The sequence below is a fragment of the Jaculus jaculus genome, chromosome 8 (genome assembly GCF_020740685.1).
Source record: "Jaculus jaculus isolate mJacJac1 chromosome 8, mJacJac1.mat.Y.cur, whole genome shotgun sequence".
Taxonomy (NCBI): domain Eukaryota; kingdom Metazoa; phylum Chordata; class Mammalia; order Rodentia; family Dipodidae; genus Jaculus; species Jaculus jaculus.
Genome location: NC_059109.1, coordinates 127,188,425 through 127,201,345, shown reverse-complemented (window position 1 = coordinate 127,201,345; position 12,921 = coordinate 127,188,425). Strand labels below are relative to the sequence as shown.

At 47.7% G+C, this 12,921-nt stretch overlaps 1 protein-coding gene across 16 annotated transcripts in view; it reads left to right on the top strand.

Moving 5' to 3' along the window:
• Positions 1-256: 256 nt before the first annotated feature.
• The window catches only part of Zmynd8 (zinc finger MYND-type containing 8), a 138,397-nt gene continuing 125,732 nt past the window's right edge, over positions 257-12,921 (top strand). For 6 of the 16 annotated variants that reach the window (XM_045155877.1, XM_045155872.1, XM_045155868.1 and 3 more), the window contains exons 1-3: positions 261-307; positions 998-1,230; positions 10,225-10,295. In XM_045155877.1, the coding sequence (XP_045011812.1) occupies positions 1,217-1,230; positions 10,225-10,295 (85 nt within the window). In that variant the 5' untranslated portion in view covers positions 261-307; positions 998-1,216. Of the gene's footprint in view, positions 308-997; positions 1,231-1,775; positions 1,943-2,511; positions 2,532-6,077; positions 6,227-10,224; positions 10,296-12,921 lie in introns of those variants that run through there. The other 10 variants (XM_045155864.1, XM_045155867.1, XM_045155860.1 and 7 more) reach the window with 8 other exon arrangements.

Genomic DNA, 12,921 nt, shown 5'->3' with positions numbered 1-12,921 from the left:
ACAGCAGAGCTCTCTCTCTCTCTCTCTTTCTGCATCTGCCGGCAGAGCTGCAGCTGGTATTTTTCCACAGGCCTTTTCTGTGATCTCAGGGCCTAGTTGTTCCCGGCCAGGCCCGGAGTCCGAGAGAGGGTTAACAGGCAGGAAGCTGAAAGGCATCGTAGACTAATACGGAAGTCAGATTTTTGTTTAACTGACAGGTTTAGCAGGCCTCAGCGGTGGGGGAGGGAGCTGGGAAGGAAGGGAAGGGAAGGGAAGTTTGTCATGGAGGCATGAGGCCTGCTTAGAAGCGCATTTGGCTTTTCTTAGGGTAAGCATGGAGAGAGAAGGGACCTCCCAACCTCCTTGGTGTCTTGGCAGGGACCCACTTTTGGTTTTCCTTTGAGGACTTGACTGAGGAGGAGGGGGTGGGGGGTGGATGGGTGGCGAAAGGTTAGCTAATGGCTCTCAGGCCTGCTTGTCCAGGAGGCATTTTTACAATGACTATGCAAACCTGACTACTCTTCCCCCCCTCCTTCCCTCAGCAGCAGCTATCCCCCACCCCACACCCCTCTGAGAAGCCTGGCTGCCCCTTGCTGATTTCTTGGAGGCTCCCCTGGGTTTGCCTGATCTCAGCCCCTCAGAGGCCTGCCTCCAGCCCTGTTTCTCTGGCCCCTTTGGTTGGGTCCCTGGGGCTTCCAAACCCCTCAGCTCAGATTTTATTTTCTCCCCCCTTGGAGATTCACTCAGACAGCTTGTCCTAGCAAAGGGCCAGCTTGGCTCCTCAGAAAAGGGCTGCTGGTGGGGGCAGCTGAGGGTGAGCCTTTCCAGTCCACCCCTGAAGCGCTTTTCCCAGTGCTAACCGGGCCTCAGGCTTCCATGGAGCAGGTCAGGCTGGCTGCACGGGTTTACCAGGGCCGGGAAATCGAGCCAGGGTGTAGAAATGCGTGTGGGGGGCCCTTTTCCCCAAGTTTTCCTTGCTGCAAAAGGCCTAGCTTAGCCTGTCTTTTTCTATGCACAGGATGGCTCTTGCTCACCCGAGCCTCACAAAGATAATCGCTCAGGAAGTGTTTCAGCCAATCCGCGGCGGTTTTACACTCCGATTTGCCGGGGCAGCCAATCGGGGATGAGCTTTTATTAGGCAGCCAGATCATCAGCCGAAGTGCCAAACCCTTTTTCTGTGAGAACTAGGAGCCTGTCCTCCATGTTTTATAAGTATTGACATTACACAGTGTTAACAATGCATCCACAGAGGTAAGCTCGGCTTTTTAACCATCTTTTCCCCCCCCTCCCTCTGAGACATCCGAGTAGTGGGTGAACAGTGAGATTTCTCTGTGGCTGCCTGTGCCACTCTCCCCCTCCCCCCCAGAGCACTTATGTTAACTTGGAACTGTTTGGAGAGGAAAAAAAAATTTTTTTTTTTTTTGGTTTTCTTTTTTCTTTTCTTTTCTTTTTTTTTTTTTTTTTTTGCTTTCTTGGGTCACATGGCTAAGTAGCCATTAGCCATAGTAGCTTGATTTTGCAAAACTGGTAAGGGCCTGCAACACCTTTTCTTCCACCAGGGCATGGTGGTGTTTCTGGAATAGTTTGAACCTAGATCCTGGTATGCCAAAAGAAAACCTGTTTTCCCTCCACCTCTCCTTTTTTTTTTTTTTTTTAAATCCCCTTTCTCTCTCTCTCTCTCTCTCTCTCTCTCTGTCTCTCTGAGAAATCCCACCCCCTACCCTGCACTATTGTCTCTGTACCTCATGCCTGCTGGGGGAAGAGCATGGAAGGTAAGCCAGAGGTTCCTCTCCCAGGAGCACTCATGACAGGCAGAAGAGCCAGCAAGTTTGCCTCTCCAAAGAGACTCTGAGAAGGCTGGACTAAGTTCTGACAAGAGAGGACGAGAGTGTTTGACACAGAACCCAGCTCTCAGCAGAGCAGTGCTGATGAGGGGGAGAGAGAGGCTGGCTCCTGGGCCTAGGTGGGTTTTGGTGTGTATACTTGTCTTTCTTCCTCCACAGAGCTTCGCACTTGAAACTACAATTGTTCAGCCTTTTCTCCTGACAAAGCTTGATACAGAGTGTTCTGCAAGTCAGCCTACAGCCAGCAAAGTGTTTTCTGGGCTCTGGAGGGAGTTTTTGGAGTAGGGGATGGGGACTGGGGTGGGGGGGCGGGGTGGAGGTGGGGGAGGGAGCTTGGACAACATCCTGCAGGAAAAAAAAAAAACCCTGGCAGGACTCTGGATCCCTTAGCTTTCTGACTCTTGCATGATTTTCAATGAACTAATGTTTCTTAAGGTTTCTTTTATCCTTGTTTTCACACCCCCCTTTAAAAAAAACATTAAATCATCCTCTGTCCTCTGTGATAGCAGAGGAAATAAAATCATGTCTGAGGCTCATGACGACATTCATATACAGTTGTTGAGTTGTGTTGTTGTGGTGGTGTGTGTTTTTAATAATACCATGTAACTGTTTGAAAAAAATTTCCTTTTTGATCAAGTCCCAAATCTGCCAGCCTGTTCTCTCTTCCTAACTGTGGAAAAATGAGACGGTTGCTTGAACATTTGTTGGGTAAGTAAAGCAAACCATTTCCTCTGTGAACATGTTCCAGGAGTTCTGTGAACATTTGGGGTCTTTTGTAAGAGGAGATAGGTGGGTCTTGCTTACAGCCGTTGGGGGCTTCATGAACGGGAACCAAATGAGGACTTTTTTTAAAGAGTGTCTTTTGAGTTGAGGTGATTGTTTTGAGCCCACTGTTTTTCCTGCTGTCCTGCAGCTGGGATTGAAGATCACTTCCTGTTTACCCTCAGCCAGGGGAGAAATTGCTCAGTTCATTGTAACTTGGCTTCTAGACCTTTAATGGTGTCTGTCTGGGTCTCAGAACTTTGGGTAGGTGATTGCTTGTGAAATGGAATGAAACTGCTTTGTCTCAGAACCCTTCGCCCATGGAGAGGGGCTGGCGGTATGCATGTGTGGATAATGCTGGCGTACCTACCTGTACTTTCAAGTTTTAGGATACCTGCATACAGTGAAAAATCCTTTCTACCACCGAACTAGGTTTGGCTCAGGACTCACCAACCAATGGTTTCAGTCTTTTCCCAAGCCTGACCCCACCCCCCACCCCTCTATGCCTTGTTTAGGACCTTGTACATTTTCCCTGATCTATACATCTAGAATTTAAAAGGGGGCGGGGGCGGGGAAGAGACTTTCTCTTAGCATTACCTTCAGGATTTCCCTGGAAAGTTTACCACATAACATTCCCAGCTTCGAGACTCATTCAGCATGACTTAAATACCAGAAATATATCCAGTGGCTGTGTTATGCCAACTTCACTGGACCTAGTAATCTTCTCTCTTTAAGTGTAGAGCAACCAACCTTTGACACCAGTTGGAAAAAGGCTCATTTAGTAAGGAAGACATGTACCAAATTAAAGTTGAGAAGTCTGTGTAAAAGCAGGCCAGCATCTTACAGTAGAAACAGATAGGGTTATGATGTGTACATTAAAAGGTGCCACTGCCCCACACTTTGCTAATTTTCTTTGTTCATATCTCCTGGTTATAAGTGCAAATTGCATATTGAGGTTCTTATGGCCTTCCCAGAAGCAATAGCTAATCACAAGACTCCTGTTTGGTGCTTTCAACGTCTGCATAATACGGAGTTTGTTGGGCTGGAAGGAGACTTCAGCGTAGTCATTTGTCCTCCAAAAGCTTGCATTAAAATGGCCCCCACAGGTTTGGAATGTCAAGGTTTATTTTCAAATGTGCAAGCCCCAGCCAGTTCCCAGCCCTGGACCAAACTGGCCACTTTGCCTCTGGTACTGTGGCCACCACCACACACCGGTGAGGGTGGGTAAAAAGTTAATTGATTTCAGAGGGGGTGGGGGGCAGTTGGGGAATAAAAGACAGCCTTGCAGGAAGTAGGACTAGGTAGAGGAGAACTTAGTGCTGGCCCACAGAGTAGTCCAATGGGGTTCCTCTTTCTTATGCTCTTGAACCAATAGTCTTGGAGGAAAGGTTAAAGATTGACAATTCTAGCGGCCTGAGTACAGATCTTCTGGAAATTTCTACCATCTTTGTTCCTTTTAGGAAAAGCAGGTTGCCATGCTGAAGAGTCTACCGTCCAGTCCCATGAGGCCTCCCGCGTGCCCCCCACCCTTTCTTTCTGATATCAAGGTATAAGCATCGCTGCCTCCTGCGTAAATTGCAGAGGGAGGAACAAAATGATGAGTGCTGTTTCCCCTTTTCCTTCTGCCTGCCTCCTCGGTCCCCAAAGAGGATGCGCAGCTGCAAGGGACAAACACAGACACATTGAAGCTTTTGATTCCCCCCCTCCCTCTCCCTCTTTCTTCCTTCAAGACCCTCCAGGATGGATGTACTTTGTGCTTTGGGAAATTAAGTGGCATTCACGTGGGGGAAGGGGAGTAACTGCTTTTTATTAGCTCCAGAAAATGGTCAGTGTTCAAGTCTGTAACTAGGAATTAATTACATATAATCACTCCGTAAACTTTCTTCAGAGTTTTTCTAATTGCAGAGCAAGAGCGTAGCCCCCTTGGAGCCAAGTCCAGTTACTTTTATAATTAACAGCTCAAAGATTTGAGTCAGAAAGAAAGAAACAATGAGGCCTCTTGGATTATAAATTAGGGAAGAAAACAATAGCTTTTTTTTCCCCCCCTTTCTTTCTTGTAACCCCTTTTCTTTTCAACAAAACATTCCCCCTTTCCTCCCCTGGAGAGCCAGTGGGTTGAGGGCATCAGGTCTTTAAAGAAAAGAAGGTGGGGGGGGGGAGCAGTCATGTTTTTAGAAAGCTGGGGTGACAGTATCCCTCAAATCCTAAAGGCACAGGTAGGTTTTTGGGACATCCAACCACTTCAATTGTATGATGTCTTTTTTTTTTTTACTTCTTTTCCCTCTCTTGGCTCCTCGGGCTGAAGCTGCAAATAGCTGTGAGCCCCAGATCTCCCTGCCTCTGGATAGCCCTGAAAAGAAAGACATTCCGGGGAGCTCCCTCACCCTACAGCTGAGATGGAAAAGCCAGGGTGTTTTGGAGACCCAAGGTTGTTCTTCAAATGCAAAAAGCGAGTGCTGGATGGATTCACTCTCGGCCCCAGGTGGCTGGGCTCTAACTGCCCTTCCCCCCCGCAGGCTTTGCTCTCCTTACAGACAAACAGCCCAGGCCACGCCAGCTCTGCGGCCAGCCAGGCTGCCAGGCCGGCCCTCCCTCCCCACCCGGATCACCTACCTACCGGCCGGCTCCGAGCCAGCAGCCCGTCCTCGCCCGCCCTGGCCGTGGGCACTGTGCTCTCCTTTCTCACCTTGAAGCTCCAGGCTCCCAGCACAGAGGAATGCTGCAGTTCTCAGACCTTAACAGTGAATGACACCGGGCCACCATGAGGCTCTTGCATGGTTCGGCCTCTGAAGTGGGTTTGGCCAAAGCCATTGTGAATTCTCAGGGATCTGTTGAGGGGTGGACAGAAAGCTAATTTGTGAGTCTCCTGTGCCCTGGACGAGGGGTCCTGTTGGACAGGCGTTTCCCCTCCGCAGACCCCGGTGGTCCATGCCTGATGCTCACTGGGTTGGGAGCGGCTGCTGTATCTGGTGGCCGGCTCATCTCCAGCAGCCTCGTTTTTTTATTTTTCACCTCGGCCTCAGACTGAGGCGCAGCCCTCTCTGAGTTAGCTTCTCAGGAGAGCCTGCAGTTCTGGCTTGCATTTTATACCTAGCTTTGGGGTAGAGGGGTTCAGAGCTGGTTTCCTCTGGCCTGGGCAGGGTGATAGCCCTCTCCCCCACCCCCCAGCTTTGCTTTCTGGGACAGATCTGTGTGGCAGACACCTGTCTGTCTGCACCTTCTGCCAGGGGGCTGTGTAATTCCTAACCTTCCAGCCCCCATCAGTGGAGGAGGCCAGGGGCCCCCCAGCACAGCCTCCCGTTGAAGGCTCAGAAAGGGTTTTACTTAGGAGCCTGTGACTTCACAAAACTTGTCACCGCAGGTTTTTCTTTTTCTTTTTTTTTTTCCTCCTTTTTTTTTTTTTTTTTTTTTTTAAAGCTTCTAAACGTTGGGTTGTTGGTGTCCCTTGCTTGAGCTGCTCCTAGTTGTGACACCGAGGAAGGGTGGCTGTGGACTGGCCGGGGCTCCTTACACAGGAGCTCAGCTATTGAACAAACTGCTACCATTTTAAGCTTCAGTACAGGAGTGAGGCAGTCACTTGCCAGCCGCCATTTTAAGAATCCTGCATAAATAGCTTAGCTCCTGATGACTGCCTGTGTTAGGTGAGTGCTTATACGAAGCCGTCCTGCTAGCCATCCCTCCCCCTCCCCCAGTTTACAAGAATTAATTGCAGATTTAGGGGAAGCATGTTTTATTCCCCCCCCCTCCTTGAAATTATTAATTTGATGCATTTTGTAATCTAGAAGAGGGAAGATGTTATGCTTTTGGGGGATGAACTATTTCTTAACAGCCTGGACCATTTTGGTATTTTGAATGAAAGTTAAAAGCCAGGAAAAGTCCTTTCTTGGAAATGGTGCATGCTTGTCATTGCTCGGTGACGATCCTCTGAGAACCAGAGACTTGTGCTGGTTTTACTTGCTGGGTTAGAGATTCTTGGTTATACAAGTCAAGTAGTAAAAGGGGCACATTGGGGAAAAGAAATATCTGGGCATTGTGTATCCAGGCCTTTCCCCCCACCCCACCCGTCATAACTGAGAATCTCTCTCTCTCTCTCTCTCTTGTCTTTTGCAAGTGTTGAGGGCATGAGATGCCTGGGAATTACGGACCAGCCCCGAGTCCTCAGAATTAATAATCAGTAGGCTAACGCATGCTGGAGGTGGTGTGGCTCATCTTTAACTTTTAATTGCTCCGTTTCGGTGCATGCCAGGTTAGGAGGAAGCGAGGGCTGGCTCTCTGGTTCAGGGAATGAGCGTGGGGAGGGGAAAGACATGGTCTTGGTTGTGCTTGCAGGTGCTGTTTCTTTGAATTGCCTGAAATGTTTGAGTGTGTGAAATCCACAGGCAAACGACTTGGGTAAATATGAGCGGAAGATGTGGCTGCGGGTGTGTACCATGGATGCTAGTTGATGGTGTCTTGTTTCTTTTGGGATTGGGATTTGTTTAGTTTTCAGCTAATTTTACCATAGCCTTTATAGGTGGGTAGCCATTCTCCCAAAGAGATTTTGGGAGCAAAAAGTAATACTAATTTGAAACTTAACCACTTGTCCCTTTGTTTTTGATTGAAATGATCAGGGCTGCTGGAAGCTAGCAGATTATGGAAGGAGAGGCTCCCTCCCAATACTTTTTAATGTGTTAATGGCAAAAGTTCAAAGGATTTTCAGCAGATGTTGCCACCTTCTCTTTTTCTTTTTAAATTATTATCTGTTTTTTTCCCCCCTTAATCTTTGAACAGCAGCTCCTAAACCTAAATTGACCAAGATCTGTGGGACATTCACACAGGTACAAATCTTTTTCTCATCACCACTTTTGATGTAATATTCATAGTATTTTTTTTTTTTCTTCCTCCTGACAACATACTAGTGTTTAACACCAAACCAGCCTTAGCTCAGTGGTGTAGGAAAAAGGAAGTCCCTTTAGATGTGGCTATTTGAAATGACTCATTTTGTATTCTGGTCTTTGCTTTTGTAAATGAAGTTTTCTTTTCTTTTTATCACATAGATATTGCAGTTTCCTTTAGTCAGGTGCAGGTTATGTGGGCATGGACTTACGTGGGTTCCTTTTGCAGGGATGTCTTGCTGCTCTCTGAAAAAGATGGTTTTCTTAAATTGTGCTGGAAAACCCTGCGCTCAAGCTAGTGCGGCTGCTGCTAAACTTGGGTGATTATGTGTATACTTGAAATACTTGGAAAGATAAAACAGCTTAACTTTTTTTCCCCCTCCTCTCTCTTCTGCTTCATAATTGATTATCTTAAACTCAGCGGCGGCAGATAGCCGCCCCATAACTATTTTTGCATCTTCTTAGCCTCTCAGCAGCATTCCTGCCTGAAGTATTCAGCTCCTCTAGGCTGTTGCAAGCCAAATAATTGTTCTCTTGAATACATTCCTTCTCCTTGATCAATATACCTTTGAATGTTTTCATCACAGCAGAAATCCTTCAAGTGTTTTTTTTGGAGGGGGGTCTCTGTGAGGCATAATTGTTTCTTTCACCACTGTACATTTTAGTTGGAGCATAGACTTAACGTTTTCCCCATCACTCAAAATAATGGGATCGGTTTCAAGAAGTTTAGGATTTCACATACTTTGTGCTAGAGAGTGAAACAAAATTCTAGTTGATGGAAGGATCAAGGTTCCTGTTCTTTTGAAGTTAACCATCTTTGCCATCTCTGGCTGCTGCATGCATGGGGCTTTTCCTTAAAAATCTATTTCCAGGGAGAACCAGTTTTTCAGCAGCACCCAGCTAGGTAGACATTCGCTGTCTGTTCCAGGCAGTGTGTTTCTGAGTTGAGAATGCTTTCATCAGAAGTTGGGAGTAACAAGTCCTGGTGCAGAAATCGCCTTCACTAAGTCCTCGTCACATGGTAGCTGTGTGCTTAGATCTCGCAGGGTGGCGATTTCTTGTTGATGAAATCATTGGTGACAACATGTCACTGGTTTCGTTGGCGATTTGTGTCACTGGCTTCTCTCTACACACTGGATACATAAGTGAGATTACTAATGAGATTCAACATCAGAATGCTCACATATATTAACATTCTGGTTTAAACCCGAACTCCCTTCCTTTTCTTGCTCTCTTGGGATTGGTTAAGTCAAGAGGTCTGAGCTCTGGTGATTGAATTCTGAGCTGTCCATCTTTTCCTGTTCATCTAGCTCCCATCCTGAATTCTCTTCTCCCATCACCCCCTGAACTCTCCTTACTGTGCTTCCATCTCTCTCTGGGGTTCCAGGCCTGTGGCTGCCTGTTTTAGACTCATCTTTTGCCCTTTCTGTCCCTGGCCCCAGATCACGGAACACAAGACAGGGCATTATTCAACAGCCATCTTCCTGTCCTGCCTTTCAGTCTTCCAGATGGAAAATTCCAGCCATTATCAATTGGTGATCCATCCATTTCTTCTTGTTGAACCCTGGTCTGGTTGGAGTTGCATCTAGAGTGATTGCTCAGATTCCTATCAGGACAGTGTCAGCAGGCGGGAATGTTTGGAACCTTCTAGTGCCTCAAACCATTTTTAACCTATAAAAGCAGAACCTGCCTTTCTTCCTTTGATTTAGCTTGGGAGGTGTCTGGGGCATGGGTTAGATCCAAAGCAGCGTGCTCTCTGTTCAACAAACTCGAGTTCCAGCAGAGAGGCCTGAGAAGGTTCTGGATGACAAACCCTTCTCAGCTCTGGGGGCCTGCTTTTTCCCTTGCCTTCCCAGCCCTCTCCACTTAGGCCTGTGTCTTTTAAATAATCCTTCCTCATTCCGCTGTGGTGGCGCAGGATAATTAGTCACAGTTCAAAAGGAAGCCAGGCCTGCTTTACAGGGTGGGGAAACAGGAGTGGGGGCTGTGCAGAGACCCCCATCCTCATTCTTGGATTCAGTGCTGCTCATTTACACTATTTTGAGACCAGCTCTTTTTTAAAAGTCTGGGCCATATTTTTCTACTTTGTAATTTAACCTGTGTCTTTTTCTCATGTCCCTGAGGGAGGTAGTTGTCAGCTTGAGTGTGTGTGTGTGTGTGTGTGTGTGTGTGTGGTGTGTGGGGGTGGAAGGCTGGGAAGTAACTGGCAGAATTTAGGGGTTAGAACTCTGGATACCCTGCAAAACACCCCTAACCTGCATGCCTGCCACCTTGGTGTCAGCAATGGGAAACTTGTTCATTTGAAGGCTGGGTTCTCTTGTGCGGTAGGGGGTAGGTTGGAATTAAGTATCTAAAATAAAGATATGGCTGTTTTTGCATTATCCAATAGTATAACAATTGGGATGGTAATTTGACTTAAAAAAAGAAAAAAGCACACTGGGGAGACAGAGGTAGGAGGATCTCTGTGAGTTCCATGCAACCCTGAGACTACATAGTTAATTCCAGGTCAGCCTGGACCAGAGTGAGACCCTACTTCAAAAAACCAAAACAAACAAGCAAACAAACAAAAAAAACCCAAACCTCTATCTAGTGGTTTAAAGAAGCCCTTTAGGTGTCTTTAACACTTGGTTGAATGAAGTGTGTCGTCTCCCCCCCATCAGTGTGGGGAGTGTCCCAAAAAGGTGGGTTTATACTCTGGTACAGCTGCCCCCCCTGGGGCCCTTTCTCAGCCTACCCAAACATGAACATAATTTGCTCTCTTTCAGCTTGGCTGAAGAGGAAATAAAAACAGAACAGGAGGTGGTAGAGGGCATGGATATCTCTACTCGCTCCAAAGGTGAGTAAAAACCTTGCATTATCTATTTGGTGGCTGAGGAGGAAAGGGGGACTTCTTCCGTTGCTGCCGAGCAGTGAAGTGTGTCTCTCTGAGGCGGCGTACACTTACTGCACTGTGGAGTTCAGGTCCTGTGATGGATGGACCTGCTCTCCTGAGAGAGATCTTTTGGTTTTCCTTCCTCCTTGTGTCTGCATAGGTGTTTAGACTTGTTGGGAATCCCCTACAGTTGTTAGGTGTGTGTCTTTGGCTCAGGAGGTCTGCCTACCTCTCCAGGATGATTTTTTTTTTCAGGAATTGGCATTTAAAGGAAGGGTTTGCTGAAACCCTCTGGAGTTTGCAGCTGCTACTGGCCTCCTGACTTGAAGAGGAGGCCCCTTTGGAAAATGGTGATCGTAGGTTAGAGGAAACAAGAAATCATAGAACTTTCTAGAAAGCTCAGTTCAGTGTTTACTTGTAGGGCAAAAGGGAGCAAGCCAAGAGGGCCATCCTGGCTGATGTTGGCTCAGAGCCTGTCCCCTGTTGTGGACTGGGTCATGCCCTCTTGCTAGGGTTGGAGCTCCAAAGCTGCTCTGTTGGTGAATTCATGGGGTACCTCAAAAGGAGCCCTTCATCACTTGTGCCTTGGGATGCTTTTAATGGCTGGGGCATTTTTGTATATTTGTTTCTTGTGAATATGTGTGTGTGTTGGGGGGCATGCGTGTTTGAGACAGGGTTTCACGTGGCCCCAAGCTGGCCCAGGATGACTGACTACCTCGCTCCTCCCTGAGTCTACTTTCCAAGCGCTGGGGTTTCAGGTGTGTGTCACCGTGCCTGGTTATGTGATGGTGCTGGGAATTGAACCCAGGTCCTTGTGCATACTAGGCAGGCACTGTATCAACTGAGCTATTCCCCAGGCCCCACTGTTTGTTTGTTTGCTTGTTTTCCCTTCCGCTTGCAGTTGGTATCTGGGGAGATGGGAGGGACTTCGGAGAGGTTGATTTGGCTGGGAGTGTCTCATTGTACTCACGAGGAGACATCCTAAAAAAAAAAGTATTCTGAGAATTTTTATTTGATTTCATGTCCTTTGGGCCCAGCGGGGGCACCTGGGGGGTAGTCAGTACTGGGAAGTCCGTGAGGGGAAGGGTAGATAGGCTCAGCACCCTGTCATCACACCTGTCCCAGCTTCTGCAGGCCATCTGGGTTTCATTGTCAGCGATGGGCCCTTGAGCAGGAAGTACCTTCCACAGGGTCTTTGGAGACAGTTGATCATGAAGGAGAGAGTCTTACACTGGCTTGGGGACAAAAATGGAAGCGTGGAGGGTGAGGGAGAACCCAGAGAGGGGCTGGACAGTGTGGGAGGCTTTGTCCTTTTGTCTTTCTTTAAGCACCCACCCTGTCCTTTCCTTCCCTTCCCTTATTTGTAAATCCTGGTGTGGGATTACATGCTATCTAGGACGCCTACCTCTGGCTGCCTTGTGACAATGATATATGGGTGCAAAGGGCTGACGGGTCATCATGAGCGTCTTCCCCAAGTGAGGTCACTGGGGTTATAATGGTTCCAGCCCCTGGCCAGTGGCAGAGCTGCGCTTGTTGGAGATGGCCTCCTCCCTGGATGCTCTCATGGACTGAGAGGAGCTGTCTCCAGAAGGGTCACTGCTAGGGACTGTTGCCAGGGACTTTGCCCTCATTGCTTAGGCCCCCATTGTCCACCCTTCTCTTCCATGTATCAAGCATTGGGACCCCCTTGTCATCTTTATTACACACTTGGAGGTGCCTGATTCATTGTGTAGGACCATCCCCCTCTGCTGCCTAAAGGGGGCCAGTTCTGAGCGCGACCACTCTCCCTGTTTCTCACCTGCCCCAACCCAGCCTCACCCAGAACCAGTTCAGATCATCTTTAAAAATGGCTGGTGAGGGCTGGAGAGATGGCTCAGCAGTTACAGGCACTTGTTTGCATAGCCTGATGGCCTGGGGTTCAGTTTCCCAGTACCCAAGTAAAGCCAGATGCACAAAGTGGCTCATGTATCTGGAGTTCATTGGCAGCGGTAAGAGGCGTGCCCACACTCTGTCTCTCAAATAAAAAAAAAAAATAAATGGCCAGTTATACCAACTCCCTCCACTGACCTGTACCTCTAAGGTCATCTGAAGTCACTGTAACGTGCCTCCTGGGACACAAGGTCTTTGACCTCCATTCCCTCTGCGACGTCATGTTCACCTGGTGCCCTGTCTCTCAGCCCTGCTTCTGGGCCTCTCCTTGGAGCCTGTGGGCTCTGTGTGTGGAACATGTGGTCCTGGGTCCCTGTGACCTGCTTCTTAGCACTGAAATTTGCCTCAGACATCACTGTGAGAGGCTTTTGGTGTCCACCTAATCTGAAAGATTAGGTTCAGAGTGCATTACGTTTTTAAAATAAACTTTTTTTTTTCAGTTTTTGCTTTTTAAAAAATTATTGACAACTTCTCTAGTTATAGACAATAAACCATGATAACCATCCCTCCCACTTTTCCCTTTATTTAACTCCACTCTCCATCAGTCTCTCTTTATTTTGATGTCATCATATTTTCCTCCTATTACGATGGTCTTGTGTAGGTAGTGTCAGGCACTGTGAGGTCATGGATATCCAGGCCATTTTGTGTCTGGAAGAGCACA